At 32.7% G+C, this 27,573-nt stretch overlaps 1 protein-coding gene across 1 annotated transcript in view; it reads right to left on the reverse strand.

Annotated features, from left to right (window-relative positions):
• Positions 1–27,573, reverse strand: part of LOC114327109 (glutamate receptor ionotropic, kainate 1-like) — a gene marked incomplete at its 5' end in the record, with an annotated part of 230,488 nt that overhangs the window by 151,515 nt on the left and 51,400 nt on the right. The window contains one exon of the mRNA XM_028275613.2: positions 738–913. Within this exon, the coding sequence (XP_028131414.2) occupies positions 738–913 (176 nt within the window). The remainder of the gene's footprint in view (positions 1–737; positions 914–27,573) is intronic.

The raw sequence follows: 27,573 nt of genomic DNA on the forward strand, positions 1-27,573 counted from the left end.
CCAGGTATTCCTGAGATCACTTCCGATGTCATATTAGTCGTTAGCGACCCTAAAAACCCCCCGAGTAATGATTTTTGACTAATGCTTTAATAAATTTTTTGCCGAAAACTCCACAAGAGGACTAAACAGTAGGGTACCCTGGGCACCAGGTACTCCGAAAATCACTTCCGATGTCATATTCGTCGTTAGCGGCCCCAAAAACCCCTCGAGTAATGATTTTTAACCAATTTTTTAATGAATTTTAATGACAAGGTAAACAGTAGGTACCCTTCGCACTAGATACTCCGGAGATCACTTTTGACGTCATATTCGTTTTCAGCGACCCCAAAAACCCCCCGAGTAACAAAATTGAACTCATTTCCGCCGATAATTGACGAGTTCTGAATTTTTTTTATTGTCTGTTTGAGATGCACGTTAAGAATGCATTTATTGTATGCAGTTTTTCAATATTATATCATGGCTCCGGTTCACAAAGTTTCCTGGCGCATTCAAGAATCGAATGCAAAAATAATTATTAAGATCCGTCTTGTCCTTTTTTTTTCGGAGGTAAGGCCGTTTTTAGTGCTTTATTGCTTCGTGTACAGTACTTATTAGAATAAATATTATCTTAGTTCTAACTCCCTTAGTTAATAGAATCACAGATTCATATAATAAGAAAGGTATAAAAGTAGAATATTAAAAAATTCATAAATTAATATGCATACTCATATAACGTTCTACTTTAAAAATACACTTACCGCTCTGAAAAACTGATTAATATTCCTCGGATTAGTATCCACTATCAGCTTATAGAGCTCCTTCTGTCTGACTTCCCGCAGGACCTGCCTATAAGATCCAGGGCCCGCTTGCCGGATGTACATCTCCGTCCGGGCCGCGCCGGGCGACTTCACCAATTCCTGCAGTTTGAATAAACCTATAACAAACAAGATTTAACACTAAACTGAGTTTGGATTTAAGGCCGTTTTTTGTTTACTTAAAAGAGATGCCCGCTTAGAAAAGTTCGAGTTGTTTTTGTAGGTATAGGAAGTTAGGATGTTTATTTATCTTCAGTTATAAAAAGTTTCGGTCAATAGCCTTCGCCTTTTGAGTTTTGCTCGATGATGTTCAAGCGAAAATTTTTTGTCTACTGAGTTGAAATGTGAGCAAGCGTCTTAATTTGTAAAAAAGAGAAAGTTTTGATAAATTATATTTTGAAAAGAGTAACCTGACGAGACGAACACCGAATAAAAGCAACGACACAAATGAAGAGATGATAAAAATGATGCGGGAAGTTATGTGGAAAAATGATGAAATGATGGCAGAAATAAGAACCATACGGAAAGACCAAAAAGAAACGATGGAATATATTAAGGAGCTGAAAGAAAAAAACGAAAAATTGGAAGAAGGTTTAAAAATGGCAAACAATAGAATAGAACAATTGGAAAAAGATAGACGGAGAAATAATATAGTATTAAAAGGCCTAACACTAGATGCTACCGACGGAAAGCCTGTAAAGGAGTCAGTAGAACACTTCATAGGAAGAAATCTGAAATTAGAGGTCAGACTGAGAGGAGCGGTGAAGATCGGCGACCAAATCTTTGTAGCAGAAATGGAAAACCTAACGGATAAGATGAGTGTACTAAAAAACAAAGGAAAACTGAAAAATCTACAGGGACAAAAGGTGTATATAGAATCAGATTTAACAAGAAAGGAAAGGGAAATACAAGCAAAAATTAGGAAAATGGCAAAAGAAGAAAAAGACAAAGGTAATACTACGAAGATAGGATATATGAAACTGGAGATTAATGGAAAGGAGTGGAAATGGGACCATAATAAAGAGAAACTTATACTAACTCACAGAAATATCGGGGAAGGGACTTCAAAAAACTAAAAGAAAATAATGAGACCGGACCCACAACAATGACAACCAAGGCAATGAATGGGAAAAGCGATAGGGAAAAAGATGATGCAAAGGTAAACAAGGATGAAAATAGGAAAAAGGGGAAAGCTAGATTGCAGAAAAAAGGAGAGATAAAAATGGGAACATGGAATGTGAGAAGCATCAATGGAAAAGAGGAAGAACTGGTAGAAGATATGATAAGACAAAAAATAGAAATACTAGGAATAACAGAAACGAAGATGAAAGGAAAAGGTCTTAAGAAAATACACAAAGGATATTGGTTACTTTGGGTAGGAGCGGATACAAAAGAGAGAGCAAAAGAAGGAGTCGGGATAATAATTGCACCGAATAGACTACAACACGTTATAGAAGAAACATATGTTAACCAGAGAATATTATCGGTGAAAATTAAACTGATGGACGAAGAAATATGGACAATAATAACAGCCTACGGAGTAAATGAAGATGCAAGAAAGGAAGAGAAAGATAAATTTTTCGAGGAGCTCCAAATGCAAATTGATAATGGGGAAGAAAACATAATTGTAATGGGAGATCTAAACGGTAGAGTCGGAAACAACAACAGCGGAATAGAGGAGTGCATGGGAAAAGAAGGAGAAGAAATGCTAAACAGAAATGGTGAAAGAATAATAGATATATGTATGGAGAATAAACTAGTTATAACAAATACAAAATTTAAACATAAAGAAGTACACAAATACACGAGAGTACAAGACAGCAGAAACGAAAAATCAATCATAGATTACTTTTTGGTAAGCAGCAACAAATGGAAAAGAGTACAGGATACGAAAGTGAAAAGAGGCTCGGAGATTGGCAGTGACCACCATCTAGTAATAATGAGAATGAGAACAACAGAGGAAAAAGAAGAAAAGAGAAGAAAGGTAGTAAATGAAAAAATAAAAAGTTACAAATTAAAAGAGGAAATATATAAGAAGAAATTCCAAGAAAAATTAGATAATACTTTGAAAGGTAGGGCAAAAAATACAAATATAGAAAAAAAATGGGAATATCTAAAAACCAGCATAATCAAAGCAGCTGAGGAAACTTGCGGGAAAGCAAAAATAGCAAACACTAACATGAGGAGAACAGAATGGTGGACGGAAGAAATACGAGAGAAAATAAAGAACAAAAAAGACAAATGGAAAAGATACCTAAGCACAAAACACCCGGAAGATTACGAAGCATATAAAGAAAAAAGGAAAGAGGTTAAAATAGCGGTGAAAGCAGGAAAGGAAAGGTCATGGGAGATATTTGGACAAAAAATGACAAAAAATTATAGGGAAAACCAAAAACTCTTCTACGGCGCATTAAAACAACTCAGACAAAAGAAAGAGCACACGATGCCGAATATAAAAGACAAGAATGGAAACGTACTAACAGAAGAAAAACAAATAATGGAAAGATGGAGAGAACATTTCAAAGAGCTAACTCATGTAGACAAGGACAACATAGGGGAGATACAAGAAAGGAATGAAGAACAACAAGTGGAATCCATAACAAGAGAGGAATTAGAGAAAGCAATAGAAAGAGTAAAACTGGGCAAAGCACCAGGCAAGGATCATATCACCCCGGAAATGATAAAATTCATGGGGACAGAGGGAATGGATAGCATGAAAGAACTAATGAATGATATCATAAATAGAGCAGAATTACCAAAGGACTGGAAGAAAGACATTATATTACCAATACACAAAAAGGGAGACAAGAGAAACTGTAATAATTACCGAGGTATCACCATATCAAGTATCCCTGGGAAGGTATTAGCAAGAATACTAGAGACAAGAATAAAAACACAAATAGAAACAACTATGGAAGACACACAGTGTGGATTCAGGAAGGACAGAAGCACGCAAGACCTAATATTCACATTAAGACAAGTAAGTGAGAAGGTAATCAAGAAAAATAGAGAGATACATATGTGCTTCATTGACCTGGAAAAGGCGTTTGACAGAATCCGAAGAAAGGACGTTTGGAAGACACTAACAGAAAGGGGAGTCGACAGACACATAATAGAAGTAATAAAGGATATGTACAAAAATAATACAAATACAGTAAGAACCAATAACGAGGAATCCAGAGAATTTTCTACAAGTCAAGGCGTCAAACAGGGATGCGTGCTGAGCCCACTGCTATTCTCAGTGGTACTGGATGAAGCGATAAAGAAAGCCAAGAGAAGAATGAGAAAACTAACATTAGGATACTGGCAAATGAAACAGACTCAACTATCGGAGCTACTATTTGCAGACGACATGGTATTGATAGCAGAAAACAGAGAAGACTTACAGAACAATCTTGAAATCCTAGAAGAAGAACTATCAAACATAAATATGAAAATTAATACAGAGAAAACAAAAACAATGATAATTTCAAATACGAGGAAGACACACGCAATAGAATTAGACGGGAAACAACTAGAGCAAGTGGAATATTTTAAATACCTAGGAGTAATAATCGAATCAAATGGTAAACAAGACATGGAAATAAACGAGAGAATGGGACGAACAGGAAGCTTATTTAACACTATGAAAACAACATTTTTTGGGAAAAAAGGGATACCGGAAAAAGTAAAAACGGCAGTCGTTAAATCAGTAGTTAGACCAACAATCATGTATAGCAGCGAGACATGGACATTGACGGGGAGACAAAAATCCAGAGTCAATGCTATGGAAATGAGGTTCCTGAGGAAAATAGCAAACAGAAAAAGGACAGACAAAATACGAAACGAAACAATTAGACAAAACCTAAAACTAGAACCAATCAATGAAAAAATAGTAGAAGGACAACTTAGATGGTTCGGGCACGTGTGTAGAATGTCGAACGAGAGGCTAACAAAACGAGTGTTCGAAACGAGAGTGCAGGGGAAAAACAAAAGAGGGAGACCAAGAGTTATGTGGGTAGATGAAATCAGGAAAGAAGTCGAGAAGAAGGGATTGACATTGGAAAGTGCAAGAAACCTAGCGCAAGATCGGAAAGCATGGAGACTACAATGCCAAACTCAACTCCACCAGCCTTACACCTAAAGGTAGAAAGGCTTAGGACTAAGTAAGTAAGTAAGTATAAAAAGTTTCGGTCAATAGCCTTCGCCTTTTGAGTTTTGCTCGATGATGTTCAAGCGAAAATTTTTTGTCTACTGAGTTGAAATGTGAGCAAGCGTCTTAATTTGTAAAAAAGAGAAAGTTTTGATTAATTTTAATTAAAGTTGTCTCTTATTTTAAATTGTAAATAATTTTTATGAGTACTCCGTTAATTATACAAAGTAAACAAATTATCAATGAACTGTTTTTTTGCTTGAAAACCACTTTTTTTAATACAGTGGAACCTCGATTATCCGTCTCTCCATTAACCGTCACCTCTGTTGATCGTCAGGGTCCGAACATAAGTTGTATTGAGTACATAACCACTTTTTTAGCATTGTGATAAGCCAAACGAAATTCGCTGAAATGTACAGTGTGGCAACAGATGAAGTTATGGCTGAATCAACTGTTTTGTTTTCGTTGCCTAAAGATGACGAATGGTTAATTTGTGATGAGGACGCAAATGACTATCGATTGCTGACAGATGATGAAATTGTTGAAATGGCAAAACAGAGGCTGACGAAACAAGTTTAGAAGCTGACACACACTTGGAATTTGACGGTGGCGATGTCGATGATGCTTTTGCGACTGACAAAAATTTTCCTAAAAAAGCTAGAGAAGCTGCATCTCACATGCAACCATTCATCGAGTGGTATTCTCGACAAAAAGAATCCACTAAAGTAGATTGCATGATATCACGCCGAATAAGAAAATCAGCCCTTGCAAAATGTGAAGCATCAGTAAAACAAACAAAGATTTCAGAATATTTCAAACCAAACTCGACAATATTAACACGAACACAAATTTCTCTTATACCAACAAACAAAAGATACAAATAAAATTTGAGAGTTTTATTATCAATTTTTATTTTTTTTAATGTTCTCTTAACCGTCTTTTCGATTATCCGTCATACTCCTGGTCCGGTGTCCTGACGGATAATCGAGGATCTACTGTAATGTAAGTTATTTTAAGCCAAAAGTTTTTCTTGTGACGAAAGCTTAAGTCAGGTAGTTTCAAAGTTTTTGATGACATTTTAATTTCATACTGCAAAAGTCAGTTTAAAATATCCATAAACAAATTGATATACCGTTGTGTTTCGGGATATATAGACTTCACCAATGTCTGAACTTTAATATTCTAAATACATTGTTTATTTTTTACCTGCAAGCATTGCTTTTTTTTAAGGAATTGCAAGGAATAAAATGTAGTGCGGCAGATTCGTGCAAATATTATTAAGAATTGCACATTTAATGATACAAGCATATAATTTGGTCCACATATACTGCACATACAGAGGTTCAAATTTAGATATGAGGCCATCTCAGATTTTGCCTTTTACAAAAATGGCGGTCATTCAAATTGGGCGACTATACACATGTGACTAATAGTACGATATCTTTTGAATGGAAAGTCCAATTTTAACCAAATTTGGTATATAGGTTCTTTTTGTGATTTACAAGATCGTTGAATCGTCTGGAAGAATCGATTTACTAGAAGTTGTGTTTTCCTGGTTTTTTATGTAAAACTATTTTATATTATGTAAATAATTTATTTCCAATTTTTTCACCCTGTATATAGTATTTTTTCAAAATTGTAATACCACCATTGAAAAGAGCGTAAGAATATGTTTTAGGAAATATTTTGAACTTTTTAGTTATGTGAATTACCATTTAATAAATGCATAACGTATCTGCACATGTACCTATGTGTAGCAGATGCGTGCAAATATTATAAGAATTGTTGTGAATTTAATAGTAGAAGCATATAATTTGCCATCTCAGATTTTGCCTTTTACAAAAATGGCGATCATTCAAATTGGTGGCTATACATATGTGACTAATAGCACGATAACTTTTGAACGAAAAGTCCGATTTCAGTCAAATTTGGCATCCAGATTCTTTTTTTTTATGGATAAGATTGAAGTCCTGAACCGGAAGAATCGGTTTACCAGAAGTTGTGTTTTTACTATTTCTTATGTAAAAATATGTTGTTTTTTTTTCAATTTTTTTCACCCTGTATATATTAATTTTTCAAAAAGGTAATACCGCCATTGAAAAGAGTGTAAAAATATTTTTTAGGAAAGATTTTGAAATTTCTAATTATGTTAATTACCATTTAATAAATGCATAACGTATCTTCACATGTACCTATTACCTATGTGCGGCAGATTCATTTTGAATGCCCGCCATTTTTGTAAAAAAAAAACAAAATCTGAGATGGCCTCATATCTAAATTTGAATCTTTGTGTGTGTAGAGTGTGTGGTCCAAATTATATGATTTTATCATTAAATGCACAATAATTCTTATATTATTTGCACGAATCGCCCGCACATGGGTGAATAGGTACATGTGAAAATACGTTATGCATTTATTAATTGGTAATTAACATAACTAAAGAGTTCAAAATATTTCCTAAAAAATATTTTTACGCCCTTTTTAACGTCGGTATTAACTTTTTGGAAAAATTAATATATACAGGGTGAAAGAATTGGTAAAAAACAACATGCTTTTACATAAAAATCGGTAAAAAACAACTTCTGGTAAATCGATGCTTCCGGTTCAAGACCTTGGTCTTACACATCAAAAGAAGAACATATATACCAAATTTTGGTAAACTCGGAAATTTCGTTCAAAAGTTATCGTGCTATTAGTCACATATGTATAGTCGCCATTTTGAATGCCCGCCATTTTTGTAAAAGGTAGAATCTGAAATGGCCTTATATCTTAATTTGAACCTTGATATGCTTAGTACATGTGTTTCAAATTATATGCTTCTACCATTAAATGCACAATATTTCTTATAATATTTGCACGAATCTGCCACACATAGGTACATGTGATACGTTATCCATTTATTAAATGGTAATTAACAAAACTAAAAAGATCAAAATATTTTCTACAAAATATATTTACGCTCTTTTCAATTGCGGTATTACCTTTTTGAAAAATTAATATATACAGAGGGAAAAAATTGAAAAAAAAAACATATTTTTACATAAACAACCAGTAAAAACACAACTTCTGGTAAACCAATTCTTCTGGTTCACCACATCCATCTTATAAATCAAAAAGAGAACCTATATACCAAATTTGGTTAAAATCGGGCTTTTCGTTCAAAAGTTATGATACTATTAAACACATATGTATAGCCGCCATTTTGAATGCCCGCCATTTTTGTAAAAGGCAAAATCTGAAACGGCCTCATATCTAAATTTAAACCTTTATATGTGTAGTATATGTGGTCCAAATTATATGCTTTTATCATTAAATGTGCAATTGTTTCACATATCGGCCGCACTAATGGTTTCAAATAGAAAAGAAACGTTTTATTTGTTGAAAGATGTAAAAATACGCAGGTTATCGTGGTTTTTACTGCAATGTAAAAAGTCTATCCAAATCATCGTCTTTCGGATGATTTTTTTTTTTGTGAAACAAACCAAAGACAATGTGCGATAACTGTGATAACTGTGTATTTTTAAGGACGCTTTATTAAAATAAATCTAGTAATTAAAATATAAATTAGTATAAATTATATATACCGTTTTAATTTAAAATTGTTTGTTTTATTGCAATTATAACTATTTTATCTTCATTCTGTGGTATACCAATTCTAATTATATTAATCGAAACTTGTATAGAATATATTATAGGTTTTCTTGTGCAAAGGATATATTATAGGTTTTCTTGCAAAATCTTGTGCAAGATTTTATGTCCATATCAAGACTTTGCTTACTGAATTATATACAATTTTTGATGATATTTTAGGCTAAAAACAAGATTTAAACTGTATTCAAATAAAAATCAAATTTCAAAATTTGTTAATATATACTTGATTCTATCAACTAGATAACTCCTCAGTTATACCGAAGAAACACCCTGCTATGCAAAAATAACATTTTCCCCTAATACTATCACATCTATTCTTGTTAAGTCGACTTTACACTACATGATTTATCAAGTGATTTGTCATATGATTTGGCAATAACGAGCCGCATGACAACGCTTACGACAAATTCTGACAGAAACCAAAGAAGTTTCTGGAAACACCGATACACCAATTAATAGTTTTGATTAATAGAGTGTCACGAAAATATCCTTGGTATATTTTAGCCTAATCAGATCTCGAATGAAAATTTATGGAACCAAACTAAACACATTAAATCAAATAAGGCGAAAAAAATGAAGATGTCACATTTGTGATATCTGTCACAGATTTGACAAATGTCAAATCACATTTCCAGAAAGTAGGCAGATAGGAAAAGGGAAAAGGGGAAGAAGGAGAAGAAATGAGAAAATCCTGGCTTGAAATCGAAGTACTAGCGCAACAAATAGTTTGGTGTAGATTTGTGTAAGCCTTATGTTCCTCTTAGGTATCTCTAAGACATTTATATTTTTGAAGTGAAAACTTCCATAGGGACGTTGCGCAATTTTTGGATGGGGAAAAAGCATTGAATTGCTTTTTATAGCATTGAATTACTTTTATAATACTTGGTATCCACTTATATTTTCCTCCATTTTAATTGCCTATAACTTCTAAACGGCTCAAGATAAAAATATGCGGTTTTCGCTGAAATGTTTTTTTTTAGTAAAGTTTTGTCTGAATGGACTGAATTTTTTATATCGCTTTCAAATACGAAAATAACAATGGCGGATTTTTGAAAAAAACGTAGTTGACTTTTTTTAATGGAACACCCAGTATATTTTTTTATTATTTGAAAGAAACGCTATTCGCCTATCCAACGATATAAAGTTTTTTAAAATCGGTTGTCAAATCGCTGAGTAATTAATTTTTAAAATGAGAGGTGCAACGTGGATATCACATACCTAAATAACATAACGAAGCAAATTGATATTATGTTATGTGATTTCCACATTGCATCTCTCATTTTAAAAATTAATTGCTCAGTCATTTGACAACCGATTTTAAAATATTTTACATCGCTAGATAGGTAAATGACCGTTTTTTTCAAGTTACAAAAAATATACTGGGTGTTTTAATAAAAAAAGTCAACAACGTTTTTTTTAATCCGCCATTTTTTATTTAAAAGCGACTCAAAAATGGTCATTTACCTAATGATTTGAAAAAACGGTGGTTTACCTATTAAGCGATATAAATTTTTTTAAAATCGGTTGTCAAATGACTGAGCAATTAATTTTTAAAATGAGAGATGCAATGTGGAAATCACGTAACATAATATGGGCCATTCCACGAACATACGCCTGTTTTGGATTACTTCGACAACGAATATTTTACTGTGCAACATAAGAAGTACGAAAGTAAATGACGCTAATAATTATTCCAATAAACAACAATGTAATTTGCAATTTACTTTCGTTCTTCTTATTTTGCACAGTAAAATATTCGTTGTCGAAGTAATCCAAAACAGGCGTATGTTCGTGGAATAGGGTATATCAATAATTTGCTTAGTTATGTTATTTAGGTATGTGATATCCACGTTGCACCTCTCATTTTAAAAATTAATTACTCAATGATTTGACAACCGATTTTGAAAAGCTTTATATCGCTGGATAGTTGAATGAACTTTCAATTTACAGAAAGATATACTGGGTCTTCGATTAAAAAAAGTTAAGAACGTTTTTTTCAAAAATCCGCCATATTTATTTTCGTATTTAAAAGCTATATAAAAAATTCAATCCATTCAGACAAAACCCTTACTAAAATAAAACATTTCAGTGAAAACCGCATATTTCTATCTTGAGCCGTTTAGAAGTTATAGGCAGTTAAAATGGGGGAAAATACAGGGTGTTTCATTAATAATTTTCCATATAGAAACTGGAGAAACCTTATCAAAAAATACGAAGATTTAAACTAAAACCCTTGAATAAAATGTGGTTCCTTAATGAGTTACAGGGTGTTTTATCTAAAAACTTTAAAACTATTTTTGCTCAGCAATTTAAAGCTATTCCACATATCGTTTTCATACTTAACAGAAAGTTCGACTGCTAGACACCCTACTAAATTATGACAAACAAACGTTTCTAGCTACTACCAGAGGCGTACGACAGGGGATAGCGGATGGTTGACCCTTCTCAAATTCTACGCCACTGGAGGAATTAGTATTCTAGTGCCATTTTTAGATTCCCCAATTTTTTCTACGTAAATAATATACTCTTCATTGGTAACGATAAAATCATTAGTTTTCGAGATATTTGAAGTTAAATATGAAACGGCACAGTTATTCTGATTAATTATTCATGATATGATTCATATGATTAAAATTTAAAAATTATTTGTACCTATTACTTTAAAACTATTTGGCGTATCCTTATCATACTTGGCAGAAAGTGTAGGTACTGTACACCCTACTAAATTAAGATAAATAAACGTTTCTAGCTACTACCAGAGGCGTACGATAGGGGAAAGTGAACGATTGACCCTTCCCAAATTCTACGCCACTGACGAAATTTCTATTTTAGTGTAATTTTTTGATTTTGCAATACTTTTTATGTAGATAATATACTGTTCATTGGTAACGATAAAATGATTGGTTTTCGAGATATTTGAAGTTAAAAATGAAGCGACACAATACACTGATCAAAATGACCGTGTCGTTTCATTTTTAACTTCAAAGATCTCGAAAACTAATAACTTTATCTTTACGAATGACAAGTATATTATTTTCATAGAAAGAATTTGGAGAATCCAAAAATGGAACTAAAATAGCAATTTCGCCAGTGGCGTAGAATTTGGAAAGGGTCAACCATTCACTTTCCCCCGTTGTACGCCTCTGGTAATGCCCAGAAACGTTTCTTTAACATAATTTAATAGTTTGTAGAGTACCTATACTTCCTGCCAAGTATGAAAAGGATACGTAAAATAGTTTTAAAATGCTGAGCAAAAATAATTTTTAAATTTTTAGATAAAACACCCCGTAACTCAGTAATGAACTATATTTTATTTAGGTGTTTTAGGTTAAATCTTCGTATTTTGTGCTAAGGGTTTTCCAGTTACTATATGGACAATTATTAAGGAAACACCCTGTATAAGTGGACACCCGGTATTATGTGTATCTATGTATATGGAGCGGTTGAGAATTATGAAATAAATTTATTTTTTCAAGAATAGGCCACTTTGAAAAAAATCCCAAGACAGGTCGATTTTTATTTTTAAATTATGATTTTTTAAAAAAATATGCTATTAGTCCAAGTAATGAAGCTTAAAATAGGACAAAACCTCGCAATTTTTACAGAATGGATCGATTTGCTTGAAAATTTGAGAAAAAGTAGTAGATAGTCCAAGGATCAAAATCTATATAATGCTGAAAGGCGCTTTTACCATGGGGGTGGTTGTCACCCCATCTCGGGGGTGGAAATTTTTTATTATATTTTGACCGCAAAAGTTAGTAAAAACATTCATTCTAAGCAAAAAAACTTCTATACATTTTTTTGATAAAATTAATAGTTTTCGATTTATTCGCTATCGAAATTGTTAGTTTTATATCGAAAAAATCGATGTTGTTAATAAGTTTTCGGCTAATAACTCCAAAAGTTTTCGTTTTATCAAAACACCTTTTCTTAACAAAAATGTACCTTTTGAAACAATAAACAAAACCGTTTCTTTTAGTTTTTTTTAAGACCAATAGTAATCGAGCTATACATTATTAAATGTTAGCTCTTCTTCTTCAAATGCTAAATACTGTAGTTTCAACGTCAAAAGACGGGAAAACTATGCATTTTTCGAGGATAACTTGTTTAAACTAATTTAAAGCATTTTAAAATATCTATCTCCAGAAATGAAAACAAAGTCATTAGAACAAAAATTAAGTGACGTATATTGAAAAGAATGTTAGTCCCTACTTTTTTCAGCGAAAAAGTGATTCGATGCAACCTCCTAATCACCACCCTAATTAAAATTTGTCATTAACCTTATTTGGTCTTCTTTATTTTTATATTAATAATAGGTTCTAGAAGTTTGACCGTCTTAGAATGATTAGTTTTTAAAAAAATTGAGTTAGAAACGAATAAAGAATTCTTGTAGTTTGGATAAAAATGGCCTTTTATTCAGAATAGAAAGATTAGCATCAGAGATACGAAAAAATGTTTAAATATTAAATTTTAGCTTATTTAATTCTAAAAAGACTAGTTTGCAAAAATTTTTACTACTACAAAGATTGAGTGAGCTATTGATAATTAAAACTTGCAATAACATGCAAAAACCACCTTTACCAACCCTTTCAAAGTCACCTCTTTTTGCGACTGAGGATTTTAAAAAGAATTAATATTAATAGGCTTATAGACCTTATACAAACCTACAAAATTCGTTTTTGCCAAACTTTCTAAGGTAAAAAATAGAAAAGTTACGGTTAAAAAATCAATATATTTTTTTGAAAAAAAAAAAAAGGAGAAATCCAATTGGAAGCATAGTAATGTAAGTTAGCGATGTTTTTAGTCATTGGCCTTATTCATTCTTCTTTATTTATGTATTATTAATAGATTCTAGAAGTTTGACTGGCTTAGAAAGATTAGTTTTTAAAAAACTGGAGTTAAAAGCGAATAACGAATTTTTGTAGTTTGGTAAAAATGCCGATTTCTTCAGAATAGAAAGATTAGCATCAGAGATACGAAAAAATGTTTAAATATGAAATTGTAGGTTATTTAATTCCCAAGAAATTGGTTTGAAAAAATTTTTTCTACGGCAAAAATTGAGTGAATCGTAAATTAGTATATTATTGAAAAACACTTATTTTTTCGATATAAAACTAACACTTTCGATAGCGAATAAATCGAAAAGTATTCATTTTATCAAAAAAATGTATAGAACATTTTTTGCTTTGAATGGATGTTTTTATCAACTTTTGCGGTCAAAATAAAATAAAAAATTTCCACCCCCGGGATGGGGTGGCAACCTTCCCCATAGTAAAAGCGCCTTTCGGGATCATATAGATTTTAATCCTTGGACTATCCACTACTTGTTCTCAAATTTTCAAGCAAATCGATCCATTCTGTAAAAATTGCGAGGTGAAAAGCTTCAGTTCCTGGACTATATGCAATAAAAGTGACAAACATCCTTCATTTGGGCGTGACGCCGTAATCGATGATTTTTTAAATAGTAAGAGGGTTCGTGAGGTAGCTTATTTTAAAGGTTATTAAATTCTCTATTCAGTAATATAAACACTAACATCAATATTTATTCAGGGTGGCCAAAATCTAATATTTGACTTAAATAAATTGACGCAAAAAGAAGAATGTATGTGATTTATTTCATTCAAAATACATTTTACTGATGTAAAATGAAAAAACCGGTTATAACCAAGACAAAAACAACAGTAAAAACTGGTTTCTGGGGTGTAAGAGAACAGTTTTAGGTTATAACCGGTAAGTTTTTCCCAATCCTACCATAAGCAACACATAGTAGCCTATTGTAATTAAAAAAGTAGAAAATACGAAGGATGCTTTATAAAGTAACCAATAATTTGATAATTATTAATCAGACCCCAAAGAATTATTAATCAAAGCTTAAAAAAAATAGGTTATATTCTGCAATCTTTTATGCCTATTGTAAGGCTTTGCTTACTAACTTAAATTCTGTATGGTCTTTTATACTAACAAAACAAATTTGAAACTGGATCTTGCAAACTGAAAGATTAAAATTTGTTTTTCCCTAGAAAAAAAAAAGATTTTCCCTAATACTATCACAACTACTCTTGTTAGTTTTAAACGTGACACAAAATACGCTGCGTGTTATTTAAACTAATTTATTGCAGCATAGTTCCTATTACGAAGTAAAAAACGAGCCATAAAAACGTAACTTCCAAAGAAGTTTCTGTAACAATTTGTCACTCCTATATCATTTTGGCGTCTTAATTATCAAATCTAATTTTTTGTTCTCTCTACTTCCTTTCCTTCCAAACAACTTTCCGTCGAAGAATTACAAAATCCGGAGAATAGTCCATCCAAGTTTATAATTTGATTTTAGTTGTTCTTTATTAAGTATTTTGGCACGAAATTGGATTACATAAAAGAAGAAGAAACGAATCTTGGCATAAATCACTTTGTTTTCGATTTTTCATTGCGTGTTTTTCGCTCGAGTCGGCAGGCAAATGAGTTTTATTTGATACTATCGAATTATTAATAAGGGGAACACAAGTACACCGGAGCTTATATACGGGGAAACTTAAAATAAATATTTAAAAAAATGTTTTGTCGAAAAAAAAACTTAAAAAATTATAAAATTTATTTGTTTTGATTTTATTTACATAAAGTTGTATCAAGCAAAAAGGTTATTAGCGGATGTTGAACGATTACAATATAAATTAGTGTACATTGTATATTTATGCAAGGGACTCTGCAGAAACTTTATGGGAAATCGCTCTCTGTCAAATGCTCTGAAACTTTGGGTTCGGGTAGTCCTTGATGTGTAGAACAAAAGCCTTAATGGGCCCCTAGCTTCAAAAAATCATGGTTTTAAGATATAAGCCTTTTAATTTATATTATGTAGAGTGAGGACGTTTCAGTTGAAATAAATTCATGTTCTCGAGAATGGACGACTCTCCAGAATGGGCGAGTGTTCTTTTTTTTTGGCATATATATCATACTAGTGACGTCATCCATCTGGGTGTGATGACGTAATCGATGATTTTTTAAATGATAATAGGGATCGCATGATAGCTTATTCGAAAGGTTATTTAATTTTCTATTCACTAATATTAACATTAACATATTTATTTATACAGGGTGCCCAAAAATATATTTTTTTAATTAAATTAATTGAGACAAAAAGAAGAATGTATATAATTTATTAAATTCGAATTACAGTTTACTGTTTTCCAAAAACAGGAAAAAATGTTTATTTGATAAATAAATATTGTTTTTCGCTTAAATTCAATATTGAAGCCTCTTCTTATATTGAAGCCTCTTATTGAAGCCACCCACCTGCCTCTTAGCAGTTTGAACATTTAGTTTATGCGAAAAGAAATAATTATTTTTCAAATTAACATCTTTTTCTGTTTTCTGACAGCAGTAAAATGTATCTGCATTAAATAAATTACATACATTCTTCTTTTTGTCTCAATTAATTTAATTAAAAATTCTTTTGGACACCTTGTATAAATAATTATGTTAATGTTTATATTAGTGAATAGAGAATTGAATAACCTTTCGAATAAGCTATGACACGACACCTATTCTCATTTTAAAACATCATTGTTTGCGTCATCACTCCCAGATGGACGACTTCACTAGTATGATATAATATGTGCTAAAAAATTATAATTTGAATAATTACACTTTTATAAAAAGAACTTTTTTATAATAAAACCTTTTTATTACTTATAGGAGAGAATATAAAGTAATTTGACGATATAAAATGCTTAAAATTCCAAAAATTACACTAGTATAAAAAAGTATTTTTTATAATACCACGGTTGTTTAAAATGGGATATGTAATGTATGCCTCTTTTGGACTGTGTGACATAACATAACATAAAGCTATTTACGATAGGTTTTATTAAAGCTTTATACGGATATATAAATTAAGATTATTATTCTTGTTCACATGGAGTCCCTAATAATAGTATTGTCAATGTCTGGTTGTCATGTCACAGCTGTCACTTGTGGTTCCGTTTACCAAGTGCAACGTTGCCAAGTAGATGCGTACATGAGAACCATACATAACAGCATATATAATATTTATGTATAATAATTAACTTATAAAATATGAATTAATTTTAAGTATATCAACTTTTAATTATTTATTAAAAAAAATTAAAAAAGAAAGATACGCAACAGCCGTGTTCGAACTAGGGAACTCTCGATCTGCAGTCTAATGCCACTGACACACCATCAATTTGTAGATATTGATTTATTAACGTACTTTAAAATATCATTGCCATTGCATTAGTCACATTTTTAAAATAGTTTGAAATAAAAAAAAAATCGATTTTTCCATACAGGGTGATTGATTAGTGGGGTAAAGCTCCGTAGATCCGTTATAGTAACAGATAACAATAAAAGTTAATTACAAAATTTGTAGCCATCTTTGATTACAGATTAATAATCAGTAATCGTAAATTGTCTGTTTTAGACAATTCAGTCTTAAATTTAATTTGCTCTGAAAAATGAAAATATATCAACAACTAATAAATTTAGACATAGGGAATGTTATATAAAAATGAAAGTACGGTAATAGTAATTTTCGATAGTGATATAAAATACAGGGTGTTTCATTTAAAATTACTGAGAAAATAATGTACTTGAGTTTTGACTCACCCTGTATTTAATATAAAAAATAGCAATATCGACCATTTATGAAAATTTTGACATTTAACAAAAAAATCTGGCGTTAATAAACGATTGCCGTTTTGCGTATTTTTATTTATACAGTGAGTTAAACTTGTTACTAGTTTCATGTAAAATTGGTTATAACTTTGTAAATACCCTATATAACATACTAAACCTTTATATTTTTGTAATAGAGAAGTTAAGAAGATTTTGGATATAAAATAAAATACAGAGTGTTCCATTAAAAAAACAAAACTTTTTGATCTGCCACTATGTTATCGAACACCCTGTAACATTCTAACTAATTTTCTACTGTGAAGTTCAAAGTTAGCTACAATTTTTGTTATTAACTTTTATCGCTATTTATTACTATAACGGATCTACGGAGTTTTACCCCACTAATCAATCACCCTGTATAATAGCAGTTAAGTATTGCATTGTTAGCTAGTTCTAAGCTATCCTGAGAATTTCAGATACCTAGGTAGCCTAGACCTATTTTTAAAATGGATTACAAAATTTGCAGAGACCGTGACAACAACCAAGCCAAGTATATAAAAAGGTTTTAAAATAGAAATCGACCTGATTCGGAATTTAGCTCCAGATCCGACAGTTATCGAGAAAATGAATTTATTCCAACTCAAACGTCCTCACTGTACATATAACTTCAGAGGCTTATATCTTAAAACCATGATTTTTTGGAGTTAATTGCCCATTGAGTCTTTCGTTCTACACACCAAGGACTACCAGAACCCAAAATTTCAGAGCATTTAACAGAGAGCCATTTCCCATAAGGTTTCTGTGGGGTCCTTCATAAACTATAAAATTGTTACATTTTATGAAATTATTGGATTTTATAATACTTATTATATTATTTATATAATAATATATTATTTATTATAATAAGTTACAATTTAGTATATTCTCAAGTTCACTTAGTTTTTTTGAAATATCATTGACGCTTCTTTCATACATGTAAAGTAGAATATTGTTTCAGAACGGTCGAATTTTAATTGATAGGCATCATCATCTTCTATAGTTGAAACAGACAAACTTAGAACCAGCAAAATTTTAAAACCACCCAAATTCGATGGTCAAACAGCATGGAAAATGTATCGTTTTCAATTCGTAACTACAGCTTCAGTCAATGACAAGAAAGAAATGACAGCTTCTTGTTAGTGAGGCTTCGATGACAGGCAGCAAGTATTTCCCTGGTTTTCTTCCTCAGAGTGCACAAAGTTGTTCCTCTCCCTTTCAAGCTTAGGAAAAAGATATTGCCGACAGAATCTAAACCAAGTAGAATGTTGAAACGGGACAAGCCTTTTCATTACAACATCTTCTTCTTCTTCAAGTTCCATCTTCGTTCCGAAGGTTGGCGATCATCAGGGCTATACGTATTTTCGAAACTGCTGACCGAAACAATTCGTTGTTGCTACAGATATACCATTCCCGTAGATTCTTTAGCCAGGAGTTTCGTCTTCTTCCTATGGATCTTTTTCCTGCTATCTTCCCCTGCATAATTATTCGAAGCAGTTCATATCTTTCGCCTCTTGTAATGTGTCCCAAGTATTGCAGTTTTCGTTTTTTGATCGTAAATATGACTTCCTTTTCTTTATTCATTCTTCTCAAGATCTCGACGTTTGTGACTCTCTCCGTCCATGATATTCTCAAGATTCTACGATACATCCACAGTTCAAATGCCTCCAATTTTTTGATATCAATCTTTTTCAGCGTCCATGACTTCATTCCGTAGAACAGCACAGAAAGTACTTAACATCTCATCAGGCGAAGTTTCATTTCAAGGCTCAAATCTCTTCCACAGAACACTCTCTTCATTTTAGTGAATATGGATCTGGCTTTTTCTATTCTTATTGTGATTTCTGCTGAACTATCCTTGTCTTCATTTACAAAAGTGCCTAAATATTTGTATTTGCTAACTCGATCGATAATTTCATTGTGTAAATATAAATTTTGGACATTTCGTGTTGATTTCGATATTACCATAAATTTAGTTTTCTTTATGTTCAAAGATAGTCATGTTCTTCGCTGCAGTCTGCTATACCATTCACCAATGTCTGTAGCTCTTCAAGTGTTTCTGCGATCAGAACGGTGTCGTCTGCAAATCTCAGATTGTTTAATATAACACCATTTATTTGAATACCTATGGAGTGCTCAGAGAGTGTTCTATTCATTACGTCTTCGGAATAGAGATTAAAAAGGGTTGGTGACAGTATACACCCTTGTCTCACACCTCGCTTTATTTCAATTTCTTCAGTGGTATTATTCTCTACTCTCACTACTGCTTTCTGATTGTAATACATATTTGCTATTAGTCGGATGTCTCGTTTATCTAAATTCTTTTCTGCCAGGAGTCTGATTAGATGATCATGCCGCACTTTATCAAAGGCCTTGTTATAATCTATGAAACACATGAATACATCTTGATTTATGTCAAGACATCTTTGAGACATAACGTTCAGTGCAAACAACGCCTCTCTTGTTCTGAGTCCATTTCTGAATCCAAACTGGGTATCATTGATATCCATTTCCAGTTTTCTGTGTACTCTAGTGTGTATAATTTTCATGAATATTTTCAGTACATGGCTCATCAAACTGATTGTACGGTAATCACTACATTGTTTGGCATTCATCTGTTTTGGTATAATAACAAAGGTGGATAAAAGCCATTCTTGTGGTATTTTTGCTGATGTATAAATGCTATTGAAAAGTTCAACTAAAATGTGGATCGAGTCTTCTTCTCTCAGTTTAAGGATTTCCGTTGGTATTTCATCTGGATCTGGGGCTTTACCGTTTTTCATTCTTTTTAGTGCGTACATTACTTCCTATTACGTTATTTCTGGACCTTCGTCTCCTTGTATGTTACTTAGTTCAGATTGTTGTCTATCATCTGCAAAGAATTCTTCAACATAGTTTTTCCATATCTTCAACTGTTCTTCTAGTTCTGTTATTATGTTTCCGTTGACATTATACAGGGTATTTGGCTGCTTACGTTTTTGTGTACCTGCAAGTTCTTTCACTTTTTTATGTACATTAAAAATATCATGTTTTGCCTGCAATTGCTCTATTTCTTCACATTTTCTTTTATAAAAATCTTCCTTTGCTATTCTGATTTCCTTTTTGATTTCTTTTTGTATTTGTTTATACATTTGTTCGTTTTTCCCTTTCGTTATTCTCCGATTGTCCATGAGAAGATTACAACATCACAAAATGCAACAAAAATATGCAACAAAATTACAACATCACAAAATGATAAATAGAGCAATGGTTGTAGCTCAGCAGTATAAAGCAGCAAAAAGCATTTCCTGATCTCGCCCAGAATTAAAGCAATAATATTTCGAGGAAAAGACAGAATCACTACGGTAGATAATCAACGATCTACTTTATCCCAAATTTTAAGCATATTGCAAAATCTTCAGCAAATAAGTCAAAATGAAAACAGAAGATGTTTCAAACAGAACATTTGCAAAATATTTACCGAAGCCGATCCAAGGAAGCATTTTTTCAAAATGCAATGGATATTGCTAAATATTTGTGACCTACCCTGTACAAAAAAATAAATCTCCGCTCTAAGTCTGAAAGTAATATAAAACTTATGCATAATTATATTATGCTAAAAAATCCTTTGATTCGGTATAAAATGTTAAATTTAAATAAAACTCCAAGTAAGCTCACCTTACCGTACTCGATAAAAAAAATTTATTTTATTTTTCTAATTATCCACATGGACTTTTGTACTCCCAACTCTTGCTCATGCTGAAAGCAAAAAAGGAGTAATACGTGGTAATTTATTCAATTAACGTGCTGCACTTTTTGCATATTTTAAAAATGAATTGTTTCCACTGTAACAGTTTAAATCTCCAGAGCTCACAAAAATTCACTAGATGTTAAAAAAAAAGAGTTTTAGTTTATTAGCTTAACATTGAATATGTTAAATTTTTAATTTATTTACTTAAATTTTAATAATAATAATACTCTCCCGTTTTATACCGCTGAAGCGGCTTTGGGATTATAGCAGGGTAGCCAGCTATATCTAGGGCCTACGGTATACAGGGAATGTAACAGTGCCAGTGCTACGCTTTAACCGCCTATTATTACCCCTGGTTTTACCCTAGGTACTCATTTTATTCAGTCTGAGTCGACCTGGGCCTAGAGACATTTTAAAAATGTCTAGTTGTTTTTGCCGGCGCTGGGATTTGAACCCGGGCCTACTAGCACGCGAGTCAAACATACTACCGCCTGAGGCCCTATTTGAATTTTATATGCCAGAAAACGAATTCGAAGGATAATTTTAGGAAGAGATTAAGTATATAATAAACATAAAACAAGTCACTTATACAAATACATAGTAGGTTTATTGTTGCAGCCATTTGTAGAAACTTTAAAAATGTGCTCTTGTTACTGTAAATGTATGTATACTATGTTATGATAAAGTATGGAACCAAGCAAATATCTTTGAAACGAAAAGAAAAATATTTATGAAACTTTGCATGCAAGTACAGTGACGCAAAAGGCATCTGTTGCCATATTTTTTGTGACTACTCCACTTAACTTATTTAATTTAAATGGGACACCCTGTATATTTTTACGGCCCAAATTTGGTAAAAAAAAATTTGTTAAAATGTGTCTGTAGATATTTTTTTGTATTAATACAACGTAGTAGGAAATAAACGAGTACCATCTATAGTGTAGACTAAATTAATTGTTGTTTACATGCACTGCATGACTTATTTGAATTTAGTATAGTAGGTAAAACTGTTACTGAACTAATTGACAGAAATAAGTTGTATTAAAAATGGTTCATTTAAGTGAGAAATATCGTATTGAAATTTTAATGATAATTAATCGGTTATGGTGAATTTTCATTTTTTGGAAGTGAATTTTCCAAATCGATGGATTGGACGTAGAGGATTCATAGAGTGGCCCGCTCGTTCTCCGGACCTCAACCCGTTAGATTTTTTTTCTTTGGAGTTTTCTAAAATCATGTGTTAACGTTAGGTGACTAACATTCTTGCAGGGTTTGAGACAAAGAATAATTTAAAAATGTGAACTAATACGTGGAGAAATCTTGCAAAAAGTTACTCACGAATTTATTTATAGGCTTGCACGTTATCAGGTGGACAGTAGGGTGGTGTGAAAAAAGTCAAGTTGATAATCCAGTATCGCTATAGTGCGGAAAAGTTGCGATTGGTAATTACAAGAAAAACAAAACAAAAATTATTCAAATCGGAATTTATCTTCCGATCCCGCAACGGGCCTAAAGATTATGAAAAATTGAAATTTTACCTTTTTTTCGGAAATTTTTATTTATTCTCCATGTAAATTTTATTTATAGCTATAGTAAAATTTATTTAGAGTTTGCATGGTTGAGTAATAAAAACAACAGTTTTACGCACTTAACGAATATCTTCCGATCCCGCAAGGTGAACCAAAACCTATAAAAATTTGAAATTGTGTATGATTTTGATAAATTAAAAAACATTTAGTTATCTCATTTTTCTGTTACATTGTGAAGCTCTTCGCTTGTTTTTATATTGTATAATAATATTTAAACGACCCAGAACTCACAACAAGAAGGTGGTTGCACTTTTTACTCCATCTACACCCTTCTCTCCATACAACCAATGTGTGTGTGGTTTTTACATTATTTACATAGTACATTTCTTTTTCATTTGTTTGTATCCAGCTTTTAAACTTGATGTCAACTTTGAATTTTGATTTGGTGGTAAAATCTGGCAGCATGGTCCTTGATTTAAGTGTTGCCTTGATGAATCCATCTCTTGATTGGGTCCCACATACGTTAGACGATACTTCCGTGACCATCTCTACGTACCGCTAGACAGCTTGCGTATGACAGGGAAGGTTTTGTACATTCCAGTCTGGCGTGTTGCCTGATATAATGTAGGAACTTATATCTTCATTTGAAACGCTTTGAATAACTGCTGGAGAATATAGTTTTGCAACATTCCAATCTAATATTTCAGTGTAGTCCTGTGCTTCAAAATTTAAAGTAGGAGGGATGGAATTTCTAATACGTTTGCCCTTGGCTTTAGTCTACCCGGCTTTTAACACTCTCCTTAGCCCTAGCTCTATAATGTGTTTCTTTTCTCCCTACTACTTGAAATTTTTAAACACGGGACTAAACTGAAATAATAGACTGGAACATAATGTTGCAAAACTATTGCAGACTGTTGCAAAACTATCTTCTCCACCACTTTTTCGAAGTGTCAAAGGAAGATATAAGTTCTTGCATTACATCGGGCGGCATACCAGACTACAATGTACAAAATTATCCCTGACATACGCAAGCTGATGAGAGGTGCCTAAAGTTGGTCACGGAAGCATCGTCTAATGCAGGGGAGGCCAACCCGTCGATCGCGACCCCTAGGTCAGTCGATCGATGGCAAGAAAAAATTATCTAGCTACCCATCTATTCCCGTCCTAAATATTACAAAAATTCCTAGTCAGTAGATCCCAGAGAATTAGAAAGGCAAACAGTAGATCTTGAGTCCGATTAAGTTGGTCACCCCTGATTCATAAGGGCAATACTTAAATCAAGGTCCATGCTGCCAGATTCTACCACCAAATCACAATACAAAGTTGATGTTTAAAAGCGGGATACAAGTATGAAAAAGAAATTTACTATGTAAATAATGTAAAAATCACACTTATTGGTTGGTTGGAGAGAAGGGTGTGTGGTGTCTGTGGATCTAGAAGTGCAACCACCTCCTCGTTGTGAGTTCTGGGTTGTTCAAGTATCGTCATACAATATATAAACAAGCGAAAAACTTCACATTGTAGGAGAAAAATGAGATAACTGAATGTTTTTTAATTTATCAGAATCATCGAAAATTTCAAATTTTTATAGATTTTGATTGACCTTGCGGGATCGGAAGATATTCGTTAAGTGCGTAAAACTATTGTTTTTATTACTCAACCATGCAAACTGTAAATAAATTTTACTATAGCGATAAATAAAATGTACATGGAGAATAAATAAAAATTTCCGAAGAAAAGGTAAAATTTCATTTTTTTCATAATTTTTAGGCCCGTTGCGGGATCGGAAGATAAAGTCCGATTTTAATAATTTTTGTTTTGATTTTTTTGTAATTACCAATCGCAACATTTCCGCACTATAGCGATACGAGATTATCAACTTGACTTTTTTCGCACCACCCTAGTAGACAGCAAACATTTTTAACATTTGAAATTATTTTTTTATTTTTATTATCATTGGTCTAACCTAAATATATTAACCTATTTTTTAACTCTAAAGAGATTTATTTCTTGTTTTAATAGTTTTTCTTTCAAACTTGGTATGTATAAATTGAAAATAATAAGTTCTTTTAAAATCGGCAAAAATATTCAGGGTGTCCCATTTAAAGTAAATAAATTAAGGGTATTTCCGGTGAAACCGGAAGTGGAGTAGTACCAAAAAATATGGCATCAGACCCTTTTGCGTCACTGTAATTGCATGCAAAGTTTCATAAATATTGTTCTTTTCGTTTCAAATATATTTGCTTGGTTCCATACTTTATCCCAACATTGTATGCACACCGTTTGTGTCCCCTTGAAAACACGTACTAACGCGTACTAATCTAACGAACCCGCCACGAACGCGTACCATACACACGGCGCGAAGTATTCGGCGCGCATATCTATACGCACCTTTACACCGATCGACCCTGACAGACACTCGGCCGCCGAAAACCCAAACCACTGTTCGAAGAGAGGACGAAACATCATAGTTAATTTACGCGGTGAAGCTGTGGACCGGCTTCGATGATTTCAGAACAAAACTAAAACATTAGAACATACCTTGGCCTAATCCAATCTTGAATGATTGATTGAATCAAACCAATCAGGAAAATATGTATAATATCAAGCTAATAAGGTAAGAAAAATGGACATTGCTGTACCACACACTCCGTAGAACCCATATGACATTGCCAGGATAACGCGGGATTGAAATACCCATCCAAACCGACGGAAAGTACATAGGCAGACCTAAAAATGCTATAAAATGACAGTATTGAACGAAGGAAAAAAATTTGAAAATCCTGGCTTAAAAACAAAGCAGTAGCGAAAAGTAGAATTTCGTGGAGACACTTCGTGGAAGTCCTAGGTCTATCTTTGAAATCTGGGTAATATATATATATATATATATATATATATATATATATATATATATATATATATATATATATATATATATATAATAATGTGATGTGAAATATGTGCAAAAGAGCAGAGTGCCTTCTGACCATGTACTATTAGTGGCCGTCATAAAGATCGCTCTTTCATGCAAAAACAAGCCTGAAACTCAACAACAGATCGCATTGGATAAACTGAAAGATCCAATGATACAAGCAGAAATAAGTAATGAAATAAACACACAAATTCAAATATTGACGACAAACATTACCGAAGATTTAACACCAACATGGAATACGATTACAAGTGCTGTAACAGACATCATGAAAAGCAACTTGGGGTACAAACCAAATAACAAGAAGCAAAAATGGATGACAGAAGAAATACTATTACTAATGGATGAACGACGACGACACAAGAATGACCCAGATGGCAGCAATATGTATAAAAACAAAACAAAGCAAACAGGCAAATAAAAGCAAAGATAAGAATAGCAAAAAATGAATGGCTTAAGCAACAATGTATCGATCTAGAACATTTACAACGACAGCACGACGATCGGAATTTACATAAAAAGCTTAAGGAGACTGCTGGAATATACAGAAAACGACCAACTATTATAGTTAATCAGGATAACCAGGTAGTGCTAGGTGAAAAAGAGAAAATTCATATATGGGAAAACTATATTCAGGAGCTCTTTCATGATGAAAGACCCATGAGTGAAGTTTATACAGACGACCAGCTGACTGGCCCTTCAATTACTAAAGAGGAAATAGAAAAGGCAATATTATATTCAAAAAACAATAAGGCATCTGGACCTTATGAAATCCCTTCAGAAATACTCAAACTACTAGATGAAAGGGGAATTTCAGCACTACATAAAATATTTAATTTTATTTATGAAACTGGTTGCTATCCTCAGCAGTAGTTGCTCTCTAGATTTATTCCCCTACCCAAAAAAAGTCAATGCAAAAAGATGTGAGGATCACAGACTCATTAGTCTGATAAGTCACACTTTAAAAATATTCTTAAAAATACTACATCAAAGATTATACAAAAAATGTGAATGGGACATCAGTGATTCTCAGTTTGGGTTTAGGCAAGGTTTGGGAACAAGAGAAGCAATAGTAGCAACACAGGTGTTGCTCCAAAATTGTTACGATCAGAGAAAGGACGTATTCCTGTGCTTTCTAGACTACGAGAAAGCGTTTGATCGTGTCCAACATCACAAGTTAATGCAGATCCTCAAGAAGCTTGATATAGACCAAAAAGACATAAGATGCATTGAAAACTTGTACTGGTATCAGGCAGCACAATTAAAAATAGACAATTCTATATCCAAATCCACACATATAAGAAGGGGTGTTCGGCAGGGATATGTGCTTTCCCTTCTTTTATTTAACATTTATTCGGAAGCCATATTTCAAGAGTCTTTGGAAGATGCAGAGATGGGAATCAAAGTGAATGGAGTATTAATCAACAACATACGATATGCTGATGATGCTGTCTTAATTTGCGACAACATACCAGATCTTCAACAACTTGTCACTATAATCGGAGAATACAGTAAGCGAATGGGATTAGAGATTAATACCAAAAAGACCAAATTCATGATCATCTCCAGAAACTTGTATGCATTTGAAAACTCCACCATAACACTGAATACTAAGTCCATTGAGAGAGTGAGCAAATTCAAATACCTAGGAACGTGGCTGTTTGAAGACTGGGCATCGGACAGGGAAGTAAAATGTCGCATTGAGCAAGCTCGACAAACTTTCGTAAAATTCAGGAAGGTACTGAGCTTCTCAGAGTTCGACCTTACACTGAGACTAAGGTTTACTAAATGCTACGTGTGGTCGGTGCTGCTATATGGTATAGAGGGCTGGACACTCAAAACGAGGGATATAAACAGATTAGAAGCCTTCGAAATGTGGCTTTATCGCCGTATCCTAAAGATACCATGGACGGCGAAAGTCACAAATGTGGATGTCCTTAAAAGAATCAACCAAGAACGTCAGCTTTTCGAAAACATCAAGAAAAGAAAAACGGCGTATTTGGGTCACATCATGCAAAACGAAAAATACCAGTTCCTTCAACTTATAATCCAGGGTAAAATTGAAGGCAAGAGAGGAATAGGACGCAAGAAAATGTCCTGGCTCCGAAACATAAGGCAATGGACAGGGATTAACGACA

Source organism: Diabrotica virgifera, chromosome 7 (genome assembly GCF_917563875.1).
Source record: "Diabrotica virgifera virgifera chromosome 7, PGI_DIABVI_V3a".
In the NCBI taxonomy this organism is placed as follows: domain Eukaryota; kingdom Metazoa; phylum Arthropoda; class Insecta; order Coleoptera; family Chrysomelidae; genus Diabrotica; species Diabrotica virgifera.